The sequence below is a fragment of the Hylobates moloch genome, unplaced genomic scaffold (genome assembly GCF_009828535.3).
Source record: "Hylobates moloch isolate HMO894 unplaced genomic scaffold, HMol_V3 SCAFFOLD_24, whole genome shotgun sequence".
Taxonomy (NCBI): domain Eukaryota; kingdom Metazoa; phylum Chordata; class Mammalia; order Primates; family Hylobatidae; genus Hylobates; species Hylobates moloch.
This window is the reverse complement of record NW_026652299.1, coordinates 35,568,463-35,594,131: the sequence shown is the minus strand read 5'-3', so window position 1 is coordinate 35,594,131 and position 25,669 is coordinate 35,568,463. Positions and strand designations below refer to the sequence as shown.

General features: G+C 47.2%; 1 protein-coding gene across 2 annotated transcripts in view; it reads right to left on the bottom strand.

Annotated features, from left to right (window-relative positions):
• Nucleotides 1-25,669, bottom strand: part of ARHGEF4 (Rho guanine nucleotide exchange factor 4) — a 210,715-nt gene that overhangs the window by 129,517 nt on the left and 55,529 nt on the right. For both annotated transcript variants that reach the window (XM_032145983.2, XM_058434274.1), the window contains exon 2: nucleotides 1,326-4,835. In XM_032145983.2, the coding sequence (XP_032001874.1) occupies nucleotides 1,326-4,835 (3,510 nt within the window). The remainder of the gene's footprint in view (nucleotides 1-1,325; nucleotides 4,836-25,669) is intronic.

Here is a 25,669-nt window from a genome sequence, read left to right as displayed (position 1 = left end):
ACAAAAAAAGTAAACCTCCCCCCAAAACAACAATAAAAAAAACCCTTTAGTGTTTAACTGCTTAGAGATACACAAATAGGCTGAGGAGGTGAAGCCATTTCCTGCAGGTAGTGATCCTATTTCAATGTATGCTGTCCACTCAGCCTTGTGGGATGCTCTGCTGGGAAACCCCTTCTCGCCCAGCTCCGCCCCTCTTAGCAGCCCACCTGGCCTGGAGGCGCTCTGCCAGCACCTTATCTGCCGCCCTCCCAGCTGCGCAGCCCGTGAGCCCGGGTGTGGCTGACATCTGCCTGCAGGCGGAGGGGAGCGCCCCAGAGGCCACTGCGTGGGGCGGCTGTGGCCTGTGCTCCCCAGCTCTGGGCATGAGGAAGACGCGGCCTCACTTGGTCTAAAGAAGCCAAGGGAGCCTTACTTTTTACTTTTCACAGTCTCCAGGGCACGCTCTGGAATTTCCAGAAAAGCTCTCTCCTTCCAAGGGCAGCTGGGATGAGAAATCCAACCCTTGTCTGCTCCATCCTGTGCCTGACCCTGCTAACCTATCCCGGACAGAAGCGGTCACTATGTGGGAGAGACCATCTTACTGCACTAAACATTTCAGAAGCACCAACAATTCCTGTGTCTTTGTACGAAATAAGTCCAGCCGGATCAAATTCTAAATACGATAAACTAGAAGCCATTAAAGTACTAGAAGACAGCATGTGAAATTTTTTTAAATGCCACAGTGGAGAAGGACTAGGTTTAACACAAAAGCCTGCACAGACCCAGTGCCGGCGGAGGCGGGTGGATCACGAGGTCAGGAGTTCAAGACCAGCCTGGCCAACATGGTGAAACCCCGTCCCTACTAAAATAACAAAATTAGCCGGGCGTTGTGGCGGATGCCTGTAATCCAAGCTACTCGTGAGGCTGAGGCAGAGAATTGCTTGAACCCGGGAGGTAGAGGTTGTGGTGAGCCGAGATGGAGCGACTGCACTCCAGCCTGGGCGACAGAGTGAGACTCCATCTCAAAAAAAAAAAAAAAAAAGGAAAAAAGAAAATGGGCAGTGCCCAGGGAGCAGGCAGTTCATACAAAAGAAAATTCAAATGGCTTGAAATTAAAGAAAAACACAAAATGATCATGAAATGCCAATTCTGGCTTGTTAGCTTGGTAACGTTGAAGAAGTTGGTCACCCGCTGTGTTCACTAGGGGTGGGGTCTGGGAGTGTAACGGGGGTAATTTTGGCCTAGCCTTCTTATTTTACCTCTCCCCTCAGGAAGATTCCCGCCTGCTCCCCTCCTTCTCTTGCCTGAAGAGGTCAGGAAAGGCTTGGTGCGATTCAGATACTCACCTCACTCCCAGGAAGGTCCCTGAGCCAGGGCACTGTGCCCAAGCCACGCTGACCCTGACCTCCTTCCCTGCTCTCTTCCTTCTGCTCATCCTGGTTTAGCGTCTGCAGAGAAAGCAAGAGACTGGTCCGGCCCTTGGGAATCTTGGGTCTTTCAGGGTCCCCTGAACTGCTGTCCACGTAGCTGTAGCTTCCAAGAGAAACCATGGAGATGGCGCTACCCCTCCCGGGGTAGTGGAGACCCGTCTGCTGAGCACTAGGCCTGGGACTCAGCGGCTTGGGGCTCGTGGGTCTGCAGGGCGTCCCGGGGTTTTCATATGCCAGGCAGCAGGCAGAGCTGGAAGGAAGGGTGTGCGCGATTCCAGCCTGCTGGGCCCGAGGGCTGCCGGGGGATGCCAGCCAGGGCTTTTCAGAAAAGATACCTGAAGGTAGGTACCTACCGCCTTCCTGGGCGGCTGTGCACTTGATGGTCGGTTCACTTTTCCTCCTGTGTTCTGGAGAAACTAAACTGGAGGACAAAGGTGTGGAGGTAAGTGGGGGTGCCCAGTGATCGCTAAAAACATAGCCCTCTTTGTCCTCCGCCCGTTCCTCACAGTGGCTGTCAGTCTCTGCTGGGGAAAGAATTTCGGGGCCTAGCGGCGGACTCACTAGGGCGGGCTTTTTGGGGCTTTCGGCATCTTTGCTTCTCAGAAACACCCGCCAGGAACCCTGGCGCAGCCTGCTCTTCTTCTCGCCCTTGGGAGAACCTGGGGAATGTTCATGGGTGTTCTCTTTCTCTAAAACTATTGACTCAAAAAAGTTTGAAAAGGTCTTATGAGCCAAGGCCAACCTTGCCCTGAGCTTTTTCTCCGTTGTTTTGAGTCTCTTTGCATTGCAGCTTTCAGAAGAAGGCCCTCGGCTACCAAGGTCCCCTGAGGTCCCCATGTGCCCCGCTCCTGCTGGCCCTGCAGTCCTGTCGCCTGCAGCCTGCGGGGCAAACTCGGGCCAGGCGCTGGCGTCCCCGTGGTGCAGAGGCGGTGCGTCCCAGCGGGCCGCAGCGGGCGGATTCTCCCTGGGGAGCCCCTCGGGGCCGGAAGAGCCCCAGCTGCAGCCCTCGGTGGTCGGGGCCGGGACCCCTCCTGGGCTCTCAGCGGCCAAGGGCCTGCCCTTCCTGAAGGAGGTCACCTTGGAAAATGTCGGGCGTTTCCCAAGCTCCTGCGCGGCCTTGCGGAGCCCGCGTGGCGGCTGGGGCGGCTCCGAGGCGGGGACGCGGTGGCGCTGGCCCCGGGCTGCTGCAGCGCCGCCTTCAGGTGCCTCCTCCGGGCCGCGTTCCCCTGGCCCGGAGCTCCGGCTCTCGCCACGCAGTGTCTCTCCCGGGGGCTCCTCTGTGCTCGGCGTCTCTTCCGAAGCAGCTCGGGGGACCAGCACTCTCCCAAGCTCTGCGGCCTGGGCCACCCGCTGAAGAGCCCCATCGCCAGCTCCCTGTATGGGGGCTGCTGGCAACTCACACTCATTTCCGGCTGGTGTCTTCCCCGTAGTGGGAGACTCACAGGGGGTCTCGCCAGTACTCAGGGGAGATTCCGGTCTTTTCTCAGGAAAGTCACGGGGCAGTGTTTCTGGAACAGGCCCCACATTGCTCCTGGTGGCCTGAAGACCTTTCTGCTCCACGGCTACAATGATGAGGGCGCCCCTGCCCCTCGAGGCCTCGCCGCCTGCTTTGGGCTCCAGCTGCCGGCCCCCGGCACCCCCAGGCCCCTGTTCACCCTCCTCAGCCCCAGGGCCGCAGTGAGACACCGTGGCTGCCTTGAATTCTGAAAGACCTTGCAAAGCCTGTTCCCTGTAGTTGGGGTCTAGAACCATGGCTTCTTCAGCTGCCTTTGAAGCGTCTATTGCGCTTGATTTCTGGGTGGTCTCAGGGGCATCTGAACTGTCACTCACTTCCAAGCAGCCCATCAAGTCTCCACTCCACACCTGGGTCCCCTCACTGTTATGCTGCCGTGGGAACTTGGCCCTGGTAGGTGACTTGCTTTCCTCGCTGAGCACATACTTTGATGTGTAATTACTGGTTTGGTTTCCTGCCTGGACAGAAATGCCCCAGAGGTGCTTCTGTGTATCTCTCTCAGCAGCAGCTCTTAGTGCGAGTTGGGTGCCTTGGGGTTCCTGGGTTCTGCTTTCTGGGCTTCGCTCTGACTTGCACTCAGCGGGCTCAGGCACTTCCTCCACACTGAGCTTCACTAACTCTGAGGTGAGGCATGAAGCCACCAGACATGACCTGGAATCCTGTCTTAACTGGTTTTCCCCCAGGAGACCTGCAGAGGGAGTGTCCTGAGAGGCCCCTTGCAAGCGAAACCCACCAGGCTTGCAGGGACCCTGCAGATGGGGAGCCCCACTCTGAAAAGCAGGAATTGGGCCAGACAGCTGGGTGGGTGCAGGGGAAAGGGTGTTTTGTGTTCTTGGATCTTGTTCATTTTCGGCCCCTTCCTTCACATGGGTCCCAGACTTCACAACATTCTGTCCCACGGGATCCTCGGGGCACTCTGATGAAAACCCTGCTATGGAATGGGCCCTGACCAGTGCCCTCATGTGCCCACAGGTGAGTCTGGGGGATGCCCTGTTCTTGTCACCAGTAGTTTCTGGGGCACTATGGTGACGCTTGGTTCGTAGGAGGCAAGATGTCCTCAAAGGAGGCCGGCAGGGGACATCTGAGTGGGGCTGGGACCAGAGCAATTCTGTGTCCCCTGCAGGGCCTAGAGTACTTTCCTTCTTTGTCCTGGTCCCCAGAGGGGCTGTGCTGTCCAGTGGGCCTCTGCTAGGTAGCACCGGTGCCCTGGCCCTGTTGTGGATATGTGGCCAACTCTGACCCAGTTCACAGCACCAGAGAAGGAAGGGCCAGACCACTGGGATGCCCAGATAGCTCTCAGACCTGGATTTCTGAAGAGAAACACCGGAGAGCCCTCTGAGGTCTTGAACAGCCACCCCCTGTACTGGCTCGGGACCGCTGCCGTCTGTGGCCCTCTGTAAGCAGCACCTTGTGTGTTGGGGAACCCCTGCCAGCAAAGACTCTCGCTCCAGGCTGGTCGCGCAGTCCCAGAGGTGTCCTGCCTCCTGTTCTCCAGCAACTGTGGCAAAGGCTCGCCACCCATTTTTGCAAGAGTCATCCTTTAAGCCAGGGGACAAATCGAGTTCTTCTTTTGCATGAAGCCCAGAAACACTGGTCAAATGCTGCTCCTGAGGGGGTCCAGTTGCTGAGACATCAGGGTATTCCCAAGGCGCTTCTATATCTACAGGAGTACCTCTTAGAGGGTGGAAGACTCCCCTCGGGAGGTCCCCAGACAAGGACTCTGTGTCGGAGGCACTTTCAAAGGGGTCAGTTTTTGTGTCTGATCCACTTTCACTCTGCTGGGACAGCGTTTCAGAATCATCGCGGTCTGTTTGCTGGCTCCATCCCTGCTCCACTTGTTCTGCAGGGGATGTGGGGAGCTGGTTATCTTCAATCTCACCTTCACCTGGCAGGTGCGCACCTGGCTCTGGAGTCTGGGAGGGCAAGAAGAGAGGAGTCAGAGACAAGGCCTGAGGACATCTGTGCACATGTTTACACCGTGCCTGCCTTCGCCAGAAGGAGGAAGGCTCAGAAACGGCTCATTAGTTCCCCATGTGCCCCTAGGAAGGGAGGTAAGTATGAAGAGCTGCCTTTTATCAACATGGAAAACAAGTGATGAAGCCAAACCCAATCAGTAGGGAGAAAAGGTAGCACATCCTTAAAACAACCCCATTAAAAATCAGAACCGGACCAACGCGCATGTGCGTTTACGTAAGCATAAAAATGTTGCATGAGTCATGGCGAAAAGCATATCTCTGCCTAACATTTTCAGCAAGAAGGAACAAATTAATATGTTTGCATTGTTTGTTCTTATGTAACCAACTGGTTTAAAGTCAATGCTCTTGCATTTAAGAAGTGTTTTCTGAGTTTGGTTTGCTAGAGAAAAAAAAAACAAAAAAACAAAAAGTACAGTAACAACAAAAATGAGAATGATCGAAGTTGCAAGCACATTTTGGGATGTTATAAAGCTTTGAAGACAAGAAGAAAAATAGAGAACTGTGCAAGTATTTCCTTCTCTCGTTACACATTTCTTAAACTACTTATGGAGATATACATTTTCAAGCATCCATTTAAAATGCACAGATCTATGAGATTTGAAAACTGTGTACATTCCTGTAATTACTACTGTGATAAAAATCTAGACTGTTTCCATTTCCCCAAAAAGCCCCTGCCCCTCCCCAGTCAATCCCTGCTTCCCTCCAACTCCTCACAATGACCCGCTTTCTGCCACACAGACTTGCTTTGTCTTTCCTGGAGTTTCAGATAAACAAATTATACAGTAGCCACCCTTATCCACAGCGGATATGTTCCAAGACCCCCAGCGGATGCCTGAACCACTCCCCCCCAGTACCGAACCCTATATATATTGTTTCTTCCTATACATGCATACCTATGACAAAGTGTAAGCTACAAATTAGGCACAGTAAAAAATTAACAATATTAACAAAATAGAACAATTATAACAATAGACTGTAACAAAAGTTATGTGAAGTGGTCTCTCTCTCTCTCTCAAAGTATCTTACTGCACTGTACTCACCTATTTTCTGACTGCAGTCGACCTCAGGTAACTGAAACCTTGGATAAGGGGGGACTATTGAATGTTCTTTTGGGTGTGGCTTCCTTCCCTTAGCCATCATGGCTGTAGCGTGTCTCAGTACATACAATGACTTGAACTCTGACAAACTACTGTGAACAGCAGTCAATGCTCAAACTCCCCAAAGCTCCCCCAGGCCCACAGCTGGCCAAGCACTCAGCCTCATTGCCCATGAAGGCGCCTTGACACAAGCTTTGTACTGAAGCCATTCGCCCCACCGGCCCCTCCCAGGCATGGTTTCCCAGGACTTGTCATAAGAGCTTTCTCAAAGTAAAATTGCTTTTAATTCTTAACTGAGAGAAGGAAAACAAACACACACCCAAAGCCAGTGCTGTCTAAAGCTCTTCAGGCGCAGGGTAGAACATGAGGAATAACAGGATCCTGCAGTTTCAAGTAAGTTGCAAAGCAGAAGGCATTTGGAATAGAAAAGGAAACATTAAAAACCAAACCATCTGGGAAGGAGGGCTGTGTGGTTGTTACAGGACGTCCCAGAGGAGAGAAGTGAAGGAACCAGGGGTCTGCTGCAGGAACTGTCTCCGGCCGCTGCCTCCATGGGGCCAGGCGCCCTGACTGTACAGCAGGGCCAGACGCCTTCAGTGTGCCTACCTCCCACGGCAAGGAGAGGACCAGTGAGACACGGACATGGGCATGCCCGGACAAGCACAGAGAACTGTGCAACTGCAAGTGGGTGCTGTCATTAACCAGTGAACTGAGAAGGTTGCTGAGGCCGGGCAGGGTGCTCAGCTCAGTGACGCCTGCCCTGCAGGGCGCTTGCGGCCCCTCATCTCACCAACCTGTCTTAGACACCAAGAACTGTCTAAGGGACACTGGAGCCATCCTCTCAGCATCGACATAGCTTGATGTCATCTTCCAGACTCACGTACGCTTCATTGCTTACATGCCCAGACACAGGGAATCCCAAGTCCCAAGTTCCAAATGACTAACGATCAGGACCCTGTTGACTAGAACGCCAGTGGGCTCGTTTCTGCCCTCCCTGCCCAGCATCGCTGCCCAGGGCACTACCTGTGAGGCAGGGGCTGGCATCTTGCTGGGGGGAGGGTCCAGCCTTTGTCTGAGTTCCAGGTATTTTGGCAAGAGGCCTCCCTCAGTCTCAATGAAAACAAACGCCTTTGGGGGAAAAAAAATCTAAGATAACTCTTCCAGGTAACAAAGCTGGTGCAGTCTGTGCAGCTGCACTGGCAGAGCAGGTTTGATTGACTGAAGTGTAGATACTGAAATTCAATGAGTACATCAAAAACAACATTAGATTTGATTGAATATTAGATTCTAATCTCATAAAGAAAGACTTTCTTCCTGAGTTGATTCAGGAGCGATCCCCAAATAATTTCTCAGCATAAAGTGATGTAAGTGCAGGGTTATGTCCTGGGAATGGCCTGGGGCTGGAATCTAGACCAAACAAGTATTCTTTCTGTGGAGGCTCAGGGTTTTTACAGGGGTGGGAGTGGGTTAAATTTGAAAGTCTGAAGCAGGCAGGCTCCATTTTGCCACAGGCCTGGCACTTCCCAACTGTCTTATTCTATAACTAGATGAGGCTTTAGGGCAAGATGCTGAGCCTGTCTCCTGTAAGAAACAGCTGCAGTGAGTGTTCCGCAGCGGGGTGAACTGCTGACTACCAGCCCATCAGGAGGGGAGGATGGTGTTGACCGGTAGGCCCCACATCCCACCTCCTCCTCCTGACCTCACCGCTTCCCTGCCCGCTGCCCTGACATTGGCCGAAACCTCCAGTGGAGCTAGCCTCTCCACACCTCTCCTCTGCCCTCTGCAAACTCCTCAATAACACAGTTTACATTTAATCTGCACACTTTCCTATGTGTCATTCACTTTTTAGAGAATATCAGTATGTGAGGACACAGTATCCCTTCTAAAAACCACTAGTTTTAATCTGTGGTATGTCCATTATCTTGGCAATCCTAATTTTTAAAATAAGCTCAATATAATCTCCTCTTTGACTTATGACTTATTAGAAGTATGTGTTAGTTATCTTTTTGTTTCTGATTTCTATTTAATGACATTGCCATCAAAGAGTCGTCTGTGTGATACTGATTTTTTGAAGTTAGTTGAAACTGGCTTTATGACATAGTACAAGGTCCTACTTTGGAGATGTCCCATGGGTGTTTGAAAGGATGGTGCATTCTCTAATGGGTCGGTGCAGTGTTAACAAGGGCTCATTAGATCAGCCTTGTTGACTGTTTATATCCTCAGTAGTCTTACTAGTTTTTCCTCTGTGATTAGGAGAAGTGTGTGGAAACCTCCCACTGTCCTAGTGGATTTGTCACTTTCCTCTTTTAATTCTGTTACAGTTCAGCCTTATGTGAGCAGGTGCATAAACAAGTTCAGAATTGTTACATCTTCCTATGAGTGGCTCCTTTGTTACCAGTGGTAACAAAGGCTTTTTTACTTTCTTATCCCTAAGAAAGACTTTTCCTTTAAAGGCCATCCTCTGATATTAATATACTCACACCAGCATTCTTTTGGTTAGTATTTGCCAACCATGTATTTTTTCCATTCTTTTATTTTCAATCTTTCAATGTTCCTTAGGTATGCTTTTCATAACCAACATATAGCTGGACTTTCCAAATTGAATCTTTCAGTCACTTTTTTTTATTATTATACCTTAAGTTCTGGGGTACATGTGCAGAATGTGCAGGCTACACAGCTAACCACGTGCCATGGTGGTCTGCTGCACCCATCAACCCGTCACCTACATTAGGTATTTCTCCTAATGCTATCCCTCTCCTGCCCCCACCCCCGACAGGCCCTGCTTTTAGTCACTTTTAACCAGCGTGTGGCTCATGAGCGTTTCTGTGATCACTGCTCTCTTTGGGTTTCTACCTCCCACTGAATTTCATACTTTTTGAACTCTTCCTTCTTTTTTGTCCTGGGAATTTCTTTTGTGTGTGTGAACTCAACTAAAGATTGTTTAGGATGATATGTTTTACTTCTAGGTTTAGCTTTTGTTGTGAGGAGCTTTTCGGGAAATGTGTAGTGGGCCGTGATTCTGGAATCAGAAGTTCTGGACACTGCTCCCAGGGTCTGACTGCCACGCTGCCCAGCCCTGAATCAGCCAGCAGAGGCGCCTGTGACACTGCCAAATGCAAGGCTCTTTGTTTTGTTTTCTTTGTATTACTGCTATTTACTTTCTTTTTTACAACTTTATTGATGTATAATTGTCATAAAAAAGCCACACATATTTCAAGTGTACAATCATAGTTTTGACACACATCTGTGAAACCATGACCACCATCAATATGATGACCATTGATCTCTGTCCCTTCTGCCTCTCCTCACTCCTCCCTCAACACCCTCTCCTTCCCCAGGCAACCTTTATCTGCTTTTTGCCTTTTCTAGAATTTCATATAAATGGAACCATGCGGTATGTCTTCTTTTTATCAGGTCTTTCCCACTTGGCATGATTATTTTGAAATGCACCTATGTTGTTGCGTGTGTCAGGAATTCATTCCTTCTATTGCTGACCCGTGTTCCACAGTGCGGCTATAAGGCAATCTGTTATCTATTCACCTGCTGATGGACATTTGGGTTGTTCCCAGTTTCCGGCTCCTCACATAAAGCTGCAGTGAACATCCATGTACAGGTCTTTATATAGACATGTGCTTTCATTTGTCCTGGATAAATACCGAGGAGTGGGATGATGCTGTATCAGATACACAGGGTAGGGGCATGCGTTCAACTGCTCAAGAACCTGCTCTCCATTCCCTTCCTCACTCCCCACAATGTATGAGGTCCCGCTGCTCCACAACCTCCCCAGCAGCTGGTACCACCAGCCTTGTTCATGTTAACTCTCCCAGTGTCTGTGAAGCGGTATCTCCTTGTGATCTGGATTTGCATTTCCCTCAGGGCATATGATGTTGAGCATGTTTTCATGTTTTTTCCATTTGTACATCTTTTCTGGTGACGTGTCTTCAGGTCTTTTGCCCATTTTTAAAAACTGGGTTGTGTTCTTACTATTGAGTTGTAAGGATTCTTTGTATATATAAGTCTTTTGTCAGATATATGTTTCCCAAATAGTTTCTTCCAGTCTGTGGCTTGCCTTTTCATTTTATTACCAAGGTCTTTTAAAGAGCAAAATGTTTTTTTTTTTAAATTTTATCATTACTATTTTTTTAGACGGAGTCTCACACTGTTGCCCGGGCTGAAGTGCAATGGCACAATCTCAGCTCACTGCAACCTCCGCCTCCCAGGTTCAAGTGATTCTCCTGCCTCAGCCTCCCAAGTAGCTGGGATTACAGGTGCCCGCCACCATGCCCAGCTAATTTTTTGTATTTTTAGTAGAGACAAGGTTTCACTATGTTGGCCAGGCTGGTCTTGAACTCCTGACCTCGTGATCCACCCGCCTCAGCCTCCCAAAGTGCTGGGATTACAGGTGCGAGCCACCACGACCGGCCAGGTGATGTGATTCTTATGTCTAGAAAATCCTACAGTCTCTGCCCAAAGGCTCGTAGAACTGATAAACAACTTCAGCAAAGTTTCAGGATGCAAAATCAATGTAGAAAAACCAGTAGCATTTCTATACACTGACAATGTCTAAACAGAGAGTCAAGTCAAGAATGTGATCCCTTTCAAAACACCACAAAAAGAATATAATACCTAGGAATACAGCTAACCTGGGAGCCAAAAGATCTCTACAGTGAGAATTACAAAATACTGCTGAAAAAAATCAGAGATGACACAAACAAATGGAAAAACATTCCATGCTCATGGATAGGAAGTTTATCATAAAACTAAACATATGACCAAGCAAACCCACTTTTAGATACTTACCAAATTGAATGGAAAAATTATAGTCACACAAAAGCCAGTATGTAAATTTTTTTTTTTTTTCGAGACAGAGTCTCGCTTTGTCTCCCAGGCTGGAGTGCAGTGGCACGATCTCGACTCACTGCGACCTCCGCCCTCCCAGTTTCAAGCAATTCTCCTGCCTCAGCCTCCCAAGTAGCTGGGACTATAGGTGCATGCCACCACGCCTGGCTAATTTTTTGTACGTTTAGTAGAGACGGGGTTTCACCATGTTACTAGCCAGGATCATCTCGATCTCCTGACTTAGTGATCTGCCCGCCTTGGCTTTCCAAAGTGCCGGGATTACAGGCGTGGGCCACCGCACCTGGCCTCAATATACAAATTTTTATAGCTAGAACATACCAGTCATAATCTCCACAAACAGAAAACAACCCAGATGTCCTTCAACAGTTGAATGGATAAACAAATTAATCACGCATCCATATCCATGCAATAATACAACTCAGCAATAAAATGGGACAAACTGACTGGGCGCCATGGCTCATGCCTGTAATCCCAGCACTTTGGGAGGCCAAGGTGCGGATCACGAGGTCAGGAGATCGAGACCATCCTGGCTAACATGGTGAAACCCTGTCTCTACTAAAAAATACAAAAAAAATTAGTAGGGCATGGTGGCAGGCGCCTGTAGTCCCAGGTACTCAGGAGGCTGAGGCAGGAGAATGGCGTGAACCCAGGAGGCGGAGCTTGCAGTGAGCCCAGATCGTGCCACTGCACTCCAGCCTTGGCAACAGAGCGAGACTCTGTCTCAAAATTTAAAAAAAAAACAAGGGACAAACTATCGATTACACAGTAACTTGGAAGGACCATAAGTGCATTTTGCTAAGTGAAAGAAGCCAAACTCAAAAGACTACATATTGTATGATCCATTTATACGGCATTTTGGGAAAGGCAAAGCTACACGGATGGTAAACAGATCAAGGGTTTCTAAAGGCTGGGGACTGGGGACTGGAGAATGATTTGACTACTAAAGGGCAACATGAGGGAAATTTTTAAGTGATCGAACTGCTCTGTGATATAAATTTGCCAAAATCTACTAAACTACATACCACCAGGAGTCCATTTTACTCTATACAAATTAAACCCACCCATACCCACACCCACATCAGAACACTGGGGAAACCAAAGATGGACTATAGACTGTGACAAATGACTCTAGCTGCACTCCAAATTAATGACATAGCCATGCTGACAGGGGTAGGAAATAAAGGAGCTGACCTAAGTAAGTTTAGAGAATGATGTGTCGACTGGATACTGAGAGGCTAAAGACAAAAAGAACTTTATACAAACACTGTACTTTAGTTGCCTCATTTCTCACAGAGTTATGGGTTAGCAATCTGAAACTATTTTATGTATATACCAGGGCTGTTTTGCCATGTTGGCCAGGCTCTAAATACCTTGTGGATAATGAGAACCAGGTTTCTTACCATCAGAAAAAGAAGTTACAAATAAAAGCTTAAGGCTAGAATGAATCCTGTGGTGCTGGGTTGGAATTGGAGATACCAGATACAGGTAACTCACACTTAAAAGTACATACATTTTTATATTTGTATACTAACCCATGCACAAATGCTTTCACACACACAGATCAATAGGCAGATAATGAAACAATGTAAATATGTGTGTACATATGGGTTAATATATATAACATATGTTTATCTGCCCTGTCTGCTGGGAGAGCTAAAATCAGTGTCACTACAGTGGCTATGAACACACTTCAAACCCAAATGTTGGTTTCTAAATACCATTCTACAATACAAGAAGCCAAGTTCTTCTTGAAGAAGTGGTTGATGCCAGGACTGGGCAAGGGCAAATAGAAGGTGAACCTGGAGCACACTGTGGTGCCAAAAAATATGGAATTGCTCAAGTATTAAAAATAAGGATGGGAGCTCCTGAAGGGCACAGAAGCCAACTGAAAAGAGCTCTTGACAGCCAGCAAGGGAACTGTGGGGGTAACAGTATAAATAACTGTAGGATCGGATTATAATCCAAAGAATAAAGTAACTTGTCTATAAACCCATACTGACACAAATAAGTGACTGAATACAGTAGTCCCCCCTTATCTGTGGGGGATATGTTCTAAGACCCCCAGTGAGTGCCTGAAACTGCAGATAGTATTGAACCCTATATACACTATGATATTTCCTATACATACATATATACCTACAATAAAGTTTTAATTTACAAATTAGGTGCAGTAAGAGATTAATAAAATAACTAGTGATAAAAAGATTAATTATAACAACATACTGTAATAACAATTATGTGACTGTGGTCTCTTTCTCTCCCTCTCAAAATATCTTACTGTATTATAACTCATCTGTTTTAGGACCAGGGTTGACCTTGGGTGACTGAAACTGCAGAAAATAAAATGGTGGATAAGTTGGGGGGGCTGCTTTAAATGCAAAATGGGGGAGAAAAGAAAACCCTTACAGAAGAATTCCAATTAATAAATACTGAAAAACTGAGGGAAATAGAGAATCACCATAAGAACTCCACAGTAAGAGTTCCTGTAGGGAAGATGTACTAATGGATGCTAAATTATGATAAAGAGTCATTAAAAGGTCATATACTGACTAAGTAATCTCACTTGACAGATTCTAACTTAAGCAAAGATTCAGCAATGTGACACGTTCATTGAAGTGTTCTTTGCAAGAAAAAGAAGGATAAATGACTTGTGCTCAATACTCGGAAAATGATTCAGCAAATTAAGCTATATACACAAAATGGAAAATTAAACAGCCATTAAAAACTTAATTTATAAAGGCTACTTAGAAAAGAAAATAGAGAATATGTGATAATTTTGTGTATTCTATAATTAAAGAGTATTTACAGCAATATTAAAAAACACTGAAACAAAAAAAAATACATAATACTTATTTGTTTGTTTGAGACAGAGTCTCACTCTGTCACCTAGGCTGGAGTGCAGTGGCGTGATCTTAGCTCACTGCAACCTCTGCCTCCGATGTTCAAGCGGTTCTTGTGCCTCAGCCTCCCCAATAGCTGGGATTACAGGCAAGCGCCACCACGCCTGGCTAATGTTTGTATTTTTAGTAGAGACAGGGTTTTGCCATGTTGGCCAGGCTGGTCTCAAATTCTTGGCTTCAAGTGATCCACCCACCTTGGCCCCACAAAGTGCTGGGATTACAGGCATGAGCCACACACCCGGCCAGTGTTTTTTCTATAGTCAAAATTGTTCCTCTCCTCTAATTGCCACATAAAACAGTTAAATTATCTTCATAATTTAAAAATATTTGGAAAAAAATTGGGCTTCCATTTATATACATGTAAATTGTAGGTCATTCTGTCAGGAATTCCAACAAACCACCAGCTCCAGAAGGGGCCATGGCAATCACTTCTTTGTAGTCCATACAATGTTTAGGTGCAAGTTCTGATGTACAGAAGAATCTCAATGTTTGGATCCTGATTGTCAATATTTCTAGCTGTTATATCAAATGGATGGAGTCTTTTTTCTCTTCAGGTGGCAACTTCTATTTCATCAGTGGGGAACCAGCACTTCTAGCCCCACCTGGCAGTAATGAGGCTGTGCTCCCCTCCCCCCAGAGCAGGGTCAGAAGAGGCCCATTAAGTCCCAACACTTAAATAAGGTCCCGAGGCCCATAATATAACACCCAAACTGTGCAGAATAAATAGAAAATTACTCCTCATATCAAGAAGCAGAAAAATCTCTATTTGGATGGGACAAGGCAATCAACAGAGGCCAACACCAAGACAGCAGAGAGATGCACCAGTCAGGACGGCTGTTCCTAAAGAAGCCAGGAATAACACTTGCTGGTGGGGCTGTGGAGAAAAGCGAGCTCTTACACACTGTGGCGGGAATGCAAATGAGCACAGCCCCTGTGGAGAGCAGTTTGGAGATTTCTCAAACAACTAAAAATAGAACGACCATTTGACCCAACTATCTCACTATAGGTTATCTACCTAAAGGAAAAGAAATCATTATATCAAAGAGACACCTGCACTTCTATGTAGTGCTATTCACAATAGCAAAGACATGGAATCAACTTAGGTGCCCATCAGTGGTGGACTGGATAAAGAAAATGTGGTACATATATGCCATGGAGAACTATGAGGCCATAAAAAAGAACAAAATCAAATCCTTTGTGTAAATGGATGGAGCTAGAGGCCACCATCCTAAGTGAATTAATGCAGAAACAGAAAACTGAATATTCCATGTTCTCACTTATAAGTGGGAGCTAAACATTAGGTACACACAGGCACCATCATGAGAATAATAAACATTTGGGGGAGGGTAGCAAGGGTTGAAAACTACCTATTGGGTACCATGTTCACTACTTGGGCAAAAGAATCAGTAGAAGCCCAAACCTCAGCGTCATGCAACATGTTACCAACCTGTACATGTACAGCTTGGATCTTTAAAAAAAGTCAGTCAGATGCGGTGGCTCATGCCTGTAATACCATCACTTTGGGAGGTCAAGATTGGTGGATCATGAGGTCAAGAGATCGAGACCATCCTGGCCAACATGGTGAAACTCCATCTCTACTAAAAATACAAAAATTAGCTGGGTGTGGTGGCACGTGCCTGTAATCCCAGCTATGCGGGAGGCTGAGGCAGGAGAATGACTTGAACCCCAGCAGGGAGAGGTTTCAGAAAGCCAAGATCATGCCACTGCACTCTAGCCTGGCGACAGCGAGACTCTGTCTTGGGGGAAAAAAAAAGAAAAAAAGTCAAGATAAACAGGAAAAAACAAAACAAAACAAAACCAGCAGAGATGTTAGCATTATCTGACAAGGATTTCAAAACAAGCACCATAAAAATTCTTCAAAGAGCAATTGCAGACATGCTTAAAACAAATGAAGAAACTGAAAGACTCAACAAAAATAAGCAGAAATATAAAGAACAGCAGAGGGAAATTTTATAACTGCAAACTACAATAACAAACAAAAAAACCTCGATGAATGAGTTCTAAAGCAATATAGAAAAGGCAGAGGACAGAATCAGAGAACTTGAAAATGGAACAATGGAAATTACACAATCTGGGCACCAGAGAAGAGACTGAAAAAAGAACAAAAAACCAGAGCCTTAAGGACCTGTGGGGCTATCCCAGGATAACAGGTTTTCCATCTCTTCTTGGGCTTTAGAAATTGAAGCAGAAATTATAAGAATGTCAGATGTAGTTCTCAAAATATGTAGAGGAAGTATTTAGGGGAAATAAACGATAACTGAAGGATGGTATGGCCCCCTTCCCAATCCTACTCATCATTTCAGGCTCAACTTAGATATTCTTCCTCCAGGAAACTGCCCTGGCTTCAGCGAGGGAGGCCTCCTGAGTGCTGCACAGTGCTGTGTTCACTCTTCTGCGGCATTCATTAGGCTGGGTTATAATTGCCTGTGATCAATTCTCATTCCCCCATGATACTTGAAGGCACGGGCACTGAGGTGGGCAGAATTTTGGCCTCCATAACCTTCACCCTCCTATTATGTTATGAAGCAAAGAAAACTGCAAATGCAATTAAGGTTACTAATCAGTTGACCTTAAAATAAAGAGAGTACCCTGGCTAGGCTGGATGTAATCACATGCTTAGGGGCAGAAGAGGAAGGCAGTGAGATGTGGCAGAAGCCAGGGATTCCCAGGTGTCAAAGAGCTGATGCTTCCTTGCTGGCTGTGAGCTGGAGGAGCTACATGCAAAACTGATGCTACAGTAGAGAATTCCATGCATGGGCAAGAAGCTGGGAATGAATATGAGCTGCATGCGTGTGTTTGGGAGTGGGCTGGGGATCTTCCTGGGGCCCCCTATCAAACTGAACCCCTGGTGCACTGCAGCCAGGCCGTCAAATGCTGTCCACAGAGACTACAATCCGTCTGTCACTGGCTCCACCAGCTGTGCGAGTGTGTGAGCTGCAGGGCCTTCCTTTCCAGTGCTTGTGACCCTGGCTTAGTCCTGAGAAAGGTGTGGGCTTAGTCTGCCTTCTCATCTGCCTGTCATTGTTGTGTTTGCCCCCACTGCCTTCTCCTCACAGGTGTATCCTGGCTGCTCACAGGACCCTGAATGTGTGTCTGCCAGAGCACTTCATGGCCCCTGGGAACCCAGGCCTTCCTTTCTTTCTCATCCTCTCGGCAACCTAGCAGTGCTGCTGCCTCGGGAAGCCCTCCCAGTCCAGATCCACTATGATGTACTTTCTACACTGTAAAATTTACTCGTTCATTGCCTCATGCTGAGTCTGTGCTCCATGCCAGGCCCTGTGCTTGGCACTAGGGACATGAAGAAAGATGCAGGGTCAAATCGCATCTCCATAGGGGCACACTGACCTGGAGAAGCGACATAACCGCTTACCCTGCTCCCCCCTGTGGAAGGCTCCCCGCTTCTTCACCACCCGGCCTGAGTGCAGGATTTGAAATGGTGCATGTGAATGCAGTGGTGCCCGGCACGTTGTCAGCCTGCTGCACAAGGTTGGCTGCAACCATTCCATCCTCACACTCTGGATAGATTCAGGTCTGTCATGCTCCTGCCCAGAGAGGGCTCTAGCCTGGGGGCATCTTTGTGCTCAAGGCACAGGGAGGAGATGTGGATAACATGAAACAACTGCTCTACATATAAAAGAAAATGCATTTCCCTATTTACAAATTTAAATATTAATCTCAGCACACACATGCATAACCCTGTATTCTGCCTGTACTTGTATATTTCTTCCGGCACACTCACCATGTGTTAATATGAACATTTGTTTTGTTGTTTAAACCTAAAAAGCAAACGCAGCTAAAGTAGTTTCTGTCGCCCAGTATTTGCCAATCTGCAGCCTTCACATTCATTACCTCTTTTGATCTTCCCAATTGCTTTGTGTATTACCCTCACCCCCAGTGCTGAATCAGTAGCAACATGGTATTTTAGAAAAATGAAAAGACTTTTCTGGAAGAGTAGCCACCCAGCCGTGTGTCTGTGGGTCAGGGACCTGACCTGCCTGAACCTCAGCTTCCTCATCTTGAGATGGAAGAGAGCACACAGTATTATATGTGTCTCTATGAGTCCAATCAAACAGCAGGAGTAGAATGCCGGCAACTAGTGGGCATTCAACAAATACCGGATCCTTTCCTCTTTTAGTTTCAAACTCACAAACTGAAGTGGTCAGAACTCAAACCCACGCCTTCTGCCTCAGAGCTTGTGGCCCTTACGCTGTCCAGGTTGGCCCTGGTGTCCCGCCAGGCCCCACATTACCCCCTGGAAGCCAGTCCTTGGTGTTGATGGGGCAGTGCTCACCGCTGGCAGACTAGACTGCACGTGGGAAGCACCTACGAATCCTCTCAGCTCCGCGGAAGCACAGGGCCTGCCACAGGTACATGGATTCTCTCTCAAGACCCCAGAATCCACAGGCCCACCACGAGTCCCTGAGGAGATGCTAACATTTCCAGAGCTGCAGCCAACAGCTCCAGCCTACTCGGGACTGGCTGTTCACTTATCCACACGCTGCTTGTCCTTTGTTTCATGGGAGGCAAGGGCACGTACATTTTACTGAGTGTGCTGTTGGTTAAAAAACAAAGCCACATCCACTGACAGGGAGTGCGCTGCAAGGGGAATGCTGCTATTCTGCTAGCATGAGGGGACCAGGAACTAGCATTTACACTTCCACTGCAGGTGCCTGGGACCTAAGATTCCTCTTTCACTGAACCTCACAGGAACTAGTTCCCCTGCCTTCCCCAGCCTGGTGATCCAGCTGGGCAGACTAACAGTAACTTAGTAGCGACCACATGCCTGGCATTTTACCTTATTTAATCCTCACCCCTGGATGATGATGCTCACTATTCCCATGCAGACTCAGCTGCCATGGAACCACTGGAGAGCCCCCAACGTGAGCAGTGTGGCCCTGCTGCTCTGAGACACGGACCCTGCTCTTCAGGGTGTCTGCAGCCCGGGTCTCAGAGGCCTACTTCTTCCTGGCCCTTCTAGGCCAGCTCTGGTCCTCTTTGTTTGCCAAATATAAGTGACAGTGGTTCTGAAATATTACTAATATAGCAAGAAATGTGAAAATTAGTGGTAGAGGAAATAGAAAGAAAATGGGCTCAGCTCCTCTCTCTGCAGCTTATTCACTGTTGTACAGTTAGCCATCCTCTCTGGGCCTCACATGTTTCATCTGCAAAATGGGATAGCCATTCTCATCTCATGTTGCTGTTGGGAGGGTTCAATTAGGTGCCCGGAACATAGTGGACTACGGCAGTGAACGGCGATGTTCTTCCCATGTCTGCAGGCAGTCCACATGCTGTGGGCTCAGAACAGTTACATGGCCTGGCAGCCCTGAGCCATTGCTGCCAGGAAAATGGTTTCCACTTGGACCACAACAGGAGGACCAAAATAGGAGGCTCTCCCTGTTTACCCTACACAGAAACCCTCCCATTCACCAGCATGGATGCCTCCAAGACAACATAAGTACTTACAAGAATATGGCATTACAAGCATTCTAGTACAACAGAAAGAACAAAAGTTCATGTATTAACATTTACGTAAGAGGTTCCACATATTGTACAGTGCCTTGGAATAAAAAATCAAAAAGACTATATAAAAATCAAGACCTGGCAATTTAACGGAAAAAGAATAATAGTCTTTTCAACAAATAATACTGGAACTATAACCATATGCAAAAGCTACAAAATACCAAAATAAACAAATAAATAAATAAATAAACCCCACCAAATCCCCAAAACCCCCACATCACACCATACATAAAATTAACTCAAAATATATCATATACCTATGTGCTAGGACTAAACCATAACACTCATAGAAATAAATATAGAAGAAAATCTCCATGATATTGGATTAAACAAATAAGATTCAAAAAGCTCAAACCATGAGAGAAAAAAGTGAAAACCGAACTTCATGCAAATTAAAGGCTCTTCCTGTTTAAAAAACACTGTTAAGGAAAAAGCAAGCCACAGGTTGGGAGAAAGGATTTGAAAAAATATGCCAGGGAATCATATCTAGACTATGTAACAAACTCTTACACTCAGTAATAAGAAGATGAACAACCCAATAAAAGCATGTGCAAAATTCTGAACCAACTCTTAACCAAAAAAGATATACAGATGGCAAATGAGCACATGAAGTGATGCTCAGAATCACTAGTCATTAGGGAAATACACATGAACACCACAATGAGAATTGCCAAAACCCAAAAAGCTAAGGATACCAAGTGAGGCAGGACACAGAGTGACTGGAGCCCTGCACTCAGCTGGTGGGAACATACTACCACGTGACCCAGCAATTCTGCTCCTAGATGTTTACCCAAAAAAGTGAAACCTGTGTTCACACAAAGATTTGTAAGCAGATACTCATAGCAGAGGCAGTCATGATAGACAAACTGGCCACAACCCAAACGCCCATGGTTGGTGCATGATAATAAACACATGGCAAGGAACCACGGGCCACTCAGCCTGGAAAAGGAGTGGGCTGCTCACACTCACAACAGCATAGTGAGGTCTCAAGGCAAGGTGCTATGTGAAAGCAGCCACACACCAAAGGCTACACACTGCACGATCTCATTTCCATAGGGCTCCAGAACCAAGGGAAACCTAGAGTGGCGAGTGGCGGAGCAGTGGGCATTGGGCAGGGAGGGGGACTGACCAGGTAGGGAGCAGAGCAAGGGCTTTTTTAAATAATAGAAAAGTTCTTTTGGTGATTGTGGGGATAGTTACACAACTGTGCACATGTGTCAAACTCATCAAACTGTTCAGTTCAAATGTAAATTCAATCTACATAAAGCCAATAAGGAAAAAAATATCCCTGATGTAATCTCCATAAGATAACCAGGAGAGGAGCCACAGAAGAAACTAATGGGGGAGGGCATGTCCCCTGAACAACTGCATAAGCCTGGCCATGCCTAGACTGCCTAGAGGATGCGGACTGTCCAACCTCCTGCCACAGGAGAAGAGGCCACGCCAGGCGCCACAGACCGGGGACAGAGTTAGAAGAAGCAGAAAAATCCTGACTCATAGTATTGTTAAGGAGCCTCACTAGTTCTTCCTTTCCAAAAAAAAGTTGCTTTTTTAAAAAAGTAGAAAGGCAATAGATGTTTTGTTATGCAAGCAAACAAAAATACAGGAGGATATGAAATAACAGTGAAATCTCCTCTCCACCCTTCCCTGCCCCAGTCCTGCCTCCGTGGCAGGGCCACACCCTCACCTGCACTGCTCCCATTTGGCAGGATTCCTGTCCAGGTGTCTCCGTGCTTGCTTACTAAGAAAGGGCCCAAAGCGATTGCTGGATTTAGTCAGCAACCCAGGGGCTCAGAACTCATTCAACAGTCCTTGTCTTCTTGATGAAACCTCAAATCAAAGGTTCTCCTGGGCCCCTGACTGTAGTGAACATCCCCCTCCTGACCATATATTTATGAACAGCAGGCAGTGGCTGTGGTCAGGCAGTGGTGAGGCCCATGAACATGGGTGAGCGCATCCAGAATATCTTCACTCTCTTCCTTCTGTGCTTCTGTTTAGTTCAGTGAAAACTTAGTTCAGGTCAATAAACAGCTTCTACAGAAAGCAATCATGTCCATGGCAAACTGGGGCTATGTCCACCGCATGAAACCCACAGACTCAGGTTCAAAATTCTGAAACTGTACCCACAGATAGCTGTACCCACAGATGATGTGCCAGTGCCTGCCTCGACCCCGTGAGGGCGGCAGCTGGCCCATCTCCTTCAGACCCTGGGGGAAGGGCAGGCCAGCCTGCAGGCTTCTTAGAACCATAATAGGACCATCTCAACTCCAAATTCACTCTCCATCTAGGTCTCACCAGGTCTTGTCTCTTCCCAGGCACAAGACCAGACTGCCATCTTAGAAATCCTTGTGGCTCTTCTCGCCTGCTAAGTTTGGAGAGGGCCCCTGGGCATTTGCAGTGACAAGAGCCTCCTTAGGCCCCTTCTGGCTGGGCTGATTCAAGGGGCAGGGGACTGGGACCACATCTGATGGATCAAAACAGAGGCTCGGGGCTCTCCTCCTTGTTCAACTCCATTCTTGCTCTGTGGACTGTCCTGAAGGCAAAGTAGGAAAGAGTTTCCTGCCTGCCTCCCACCCTGCCCGGGCCACGTGACTGAGGCACACGGAGCAGCTCAGACCACCTCAGCATCCCGGCACCTGCAGCCGTGCTCGGCTCCCAGCACCATGCCCCAACAAAGCAGAAAAGAGTCATGGCAGGCGCAGGATAAAGGATTGGAAAACAGGCCAAGGCAGTTGACAGTCAGGTGGCCTTTACTCATTCTCCATAATTCAATGATTCATTCAAACATTGTTTATGGGACACCTACTGTGTGCCAGGTGCTGTGCTAGGTAATGAGGATATGGAGAAAAAAGGCCCCAGAGAGGGCAGCACAGGACGGGGCTCGGACAAGGAGGCAGAGAGTAATAGTTTCAGGGGACCTCCCCTTCCAGGTGAGCCAGGGCAGGTAGGAGAGGCTCTCTGGAGACAGGGAGGTGGGGAACTGAACTTGGGAAGATGAGCAGAAAGAGAAGGTACAGTGGACAGAACACATGGTGCTGAGGACGTGCTCGCAAGAGAAACCTGGCATGAAACCACAGGCGGACGGTGTCCTGGGAATGACCAGGAAAGGTGAGATTAAGGCTTGACAGGCAGGCAGGAACCAGGTGCAGGGGCTTTGCACGCCACACTCGGGGGTCTGGCCTTGACCTGCAAGCCGCTGCCTGGGAAGCCACTGTCCCATAAACAGGAAAGTAAACCAATACCTTTCTGAGGGAGAGTCTCCTCTGGTGGGAGTGTGGAAACGGACATTCAGAAGGTGGGGACAGGGAAGCAAGCCCTTGACCCCAGGCGTGGGAGGGTGGCTGCTGGAGGGGTGCCCCGAGCTGCACCCTGAACAGCAGCAGAACCTGCATAGCCACCAAGAGGAGCTGGGAGTCCAGGAGAGGGGCCCAGGGACAGACATGCAGGGGTGAGCAGGGGTCTATGTGTGGTTTGCTGGGGGCTGGGAGGGCTAACCTGGCTCTGGAATGGGTTCCACCCTGGCTATGGGCTCCACCCTGGCTGTGGTCCTCAGCCTGCCGGTAGGCTGTGTGCCCTTTGGCAAGGGCTCTTAAGCAAATGAACTAGAAAGGGCTGTGGTCAGTGACCTTTGTTTTACACTTAGGGCGCAGGCTTGGTGAGGCCTGAGTCACAGCCATCCTAGCAAACTGTTGAACCCCAAGAAGGGAGGTCATGGGACCCTGATTTATAGCCAGTTGGTAAGAAGCACAGGTCACAATCTGGGGCTTGTGATTGGGTCTGAAGTGGGGGCAGTCTTGTGGGACTGGGCTCTTTAACTTGTAAGATGTGATGCTAACTACAGGTAGGTTGTGTCAGAAATGAGTTAAACTGCAGGACACGCAGTCGGTGTCTGCTGGAGAATTGCTTGTGTGAGGGAAACTCTCCACATCTGGTCGCAGAAGTGCTCTGTGTGCTCTGTGAGAGCAGCAAGAGACAAACACTCTTTCCTGCTGAGCCTCAAGACCACTAGGTCAAGGCTGAGTGCTCTGAAGAAATAGTATTCAAATAAGCATTGTCACATTTACGTCCATTCTCTTTAGATATTAACATAAGGCTGGTGTGGCAGCTCATGCCTGTAATCCCAGCTGAGGTAGGAGGATCACTTGCACCCAGGAGACACAGCAAGACCCTGTCTCTATAAAATTTTTTAAAAATGAAAAAAGAAAACATAAGCAGTTGACAAACTGCAGTCCACGAGCCAAATCCAGTTGCCACCTGTTTCTGTAAGTAAAGTTTTACTGGAACGCAGCCATGCCCCTTCATCTGTGTATTATCGATGGCTGCTTTGGGTTCTGTGACGGACTGAATTGCACCCCCTCCTCCAACTCCTGTGTCAAAGCCCCAGTATCAATGTGACTGCTTTGGAGACAGAGCCTTTAAGGAGGTAATGAAAGTTGTATGAGATCATAAGCATGAGGCCCTCATCTGATGGAACTGGTGTCCTGGTAAGAAGAGACGCCAGGGACATGCATGCACAGAAGTAACATCATGTGAGGATGCAATCAGAAGGCAGCCGTCTGCAAGCCAGGAAGAGGGCCCTCACTAGAAACCAGCCCTGCCAGCAGATCTTGGATTTCCAGCTTTCAGAACTGTGAGCAAATAAATTTCTGTTATTTACACCACCCAGTTTGTGGTATTTAGTTGTTATGGCAGCTGAGCTGACTAAGACAGGCTGCAATGGCAGAGTAGAGTAGCTGTGAATAGTCACACAGTCAGCAGAGCCTAAGGTACTTATTATCTGGCCCTTCACCAAAGTTTGCCAACCTGTGATCTAAATGTTCATAGCTAGATATTGGTAAACATTCAACAGGCAAACACAGCTCAAACGAGTTTAATTGTATTGCTATTTAGCCGTTTATTAATTATTAATATACATGTATATTTGCACCCCAGCTGTATACCCAGAACAGTGAATCATGCAGTCACTAAATATCTGCTTAATCTTGTCCTAGTCACTATAGTCACAGGGATGTATCAGAGACACCCCCTGCCCTCAAGGAGCTCACAGTGAGTCAGAGACTTAAATCTTAGTTCCATAAAAGCTTCCTGTTCCATAATCAATGAGTCTGCCTCTTTTCTACATTGTGTGCTGTGGAGAGGGCTCTGTTAGGCACAGAGATAAACTCACTATAGATTCTAAGCAAGGATCAAAGCCTCTCTCTGCCTTAGAGGTCTCAGTTTCTCAGAGACTCTACTTCAAGCTGAAGGAAGATGGTAGAAAAGAAGTAACAGACCCACAGACAAGCATCTCTGTGTTCTTATCTCTTCAAGAGACACAATGATACCGCATGGCCCTGAGGATTAAATGAGATAATAAATGCAAAGTGCCTGAAAAGAAAACAAGTATGTTTACTATGTTTAAAAAAAACAAAAGGCAAGCTTAAGTATCTATAGGGAACAGGAAACTAGACAGAACTCCTAAAAATTAAAATTCCTAAAAATTTAAACTCCAATAAAAGGCTTAGAAACTCAACAGATAGCTTTAACGGCAAATCAGACACAGCTAAAGAGAAATTTAGTGAATTACAAGATAGGTTAAAAGAAATTTACAAAATATACCACAGAGAGGTAAAATGATGGATTTTTTTTTTTTTTTTTTTTTTTAAACGGAGCCTCGCTCTATCACCCAGGCTGGAGTGCAGTTGCGTGATCTTGGCTCACTGCAATCATAGCCTCCCGGTTTCAAGTGATTCTCCTGCCTCAGCCTCCCAAGTACCTGGGACTACAGGCACCTGCCACCACACCTGGTTAATTTTTGTATTTTTAGTAGAGACAGGGTTTCACCATGTTGGTCAGGCTGGTCTTGAATTCCTGATCTCAAGTGATCCACCCACCTTGGCTTCCCAAAGCGCTGGGATTACCAGCGTGAGCCACCGTGCCTGGTCAAAATCACGAAAATTGTGGAAGAGAAGAGATAGGAAGGATATAAAGTGAGATGGTTTAATATCAGCTTAAACTGGAGTTCTCAAAGGAGAAGGAGAGAAGATGACAAAGACACAATATCTGAAGAATTAATGGCTGATAATTTTGTAAAAAAGACATTCATATATTTAATAAGTCCAGCAAATCTCAAGCTGAATAAGGAAAGTGGGAAATCTACCCCTAAACAAACCAGTGAAACCAAAAAACTCCAAAGAAGGGTGTAGAGGTATCTTAAATTCAGCCAGAGGAGGAAAAAATGCTATTATCAGTCTAACTTGCAAAGAGTTAGACTGATAAGAACATCAGTAGAGCCTGCCTGCCTGCCTTCCTTCCTTCCTTCCTCTTTCTCTCTCTTTCTTTCTTTTTCTTTCTTTCTTTCTTTCTTTCTTTCTTTCTTTCTTTCTTTCTTTCT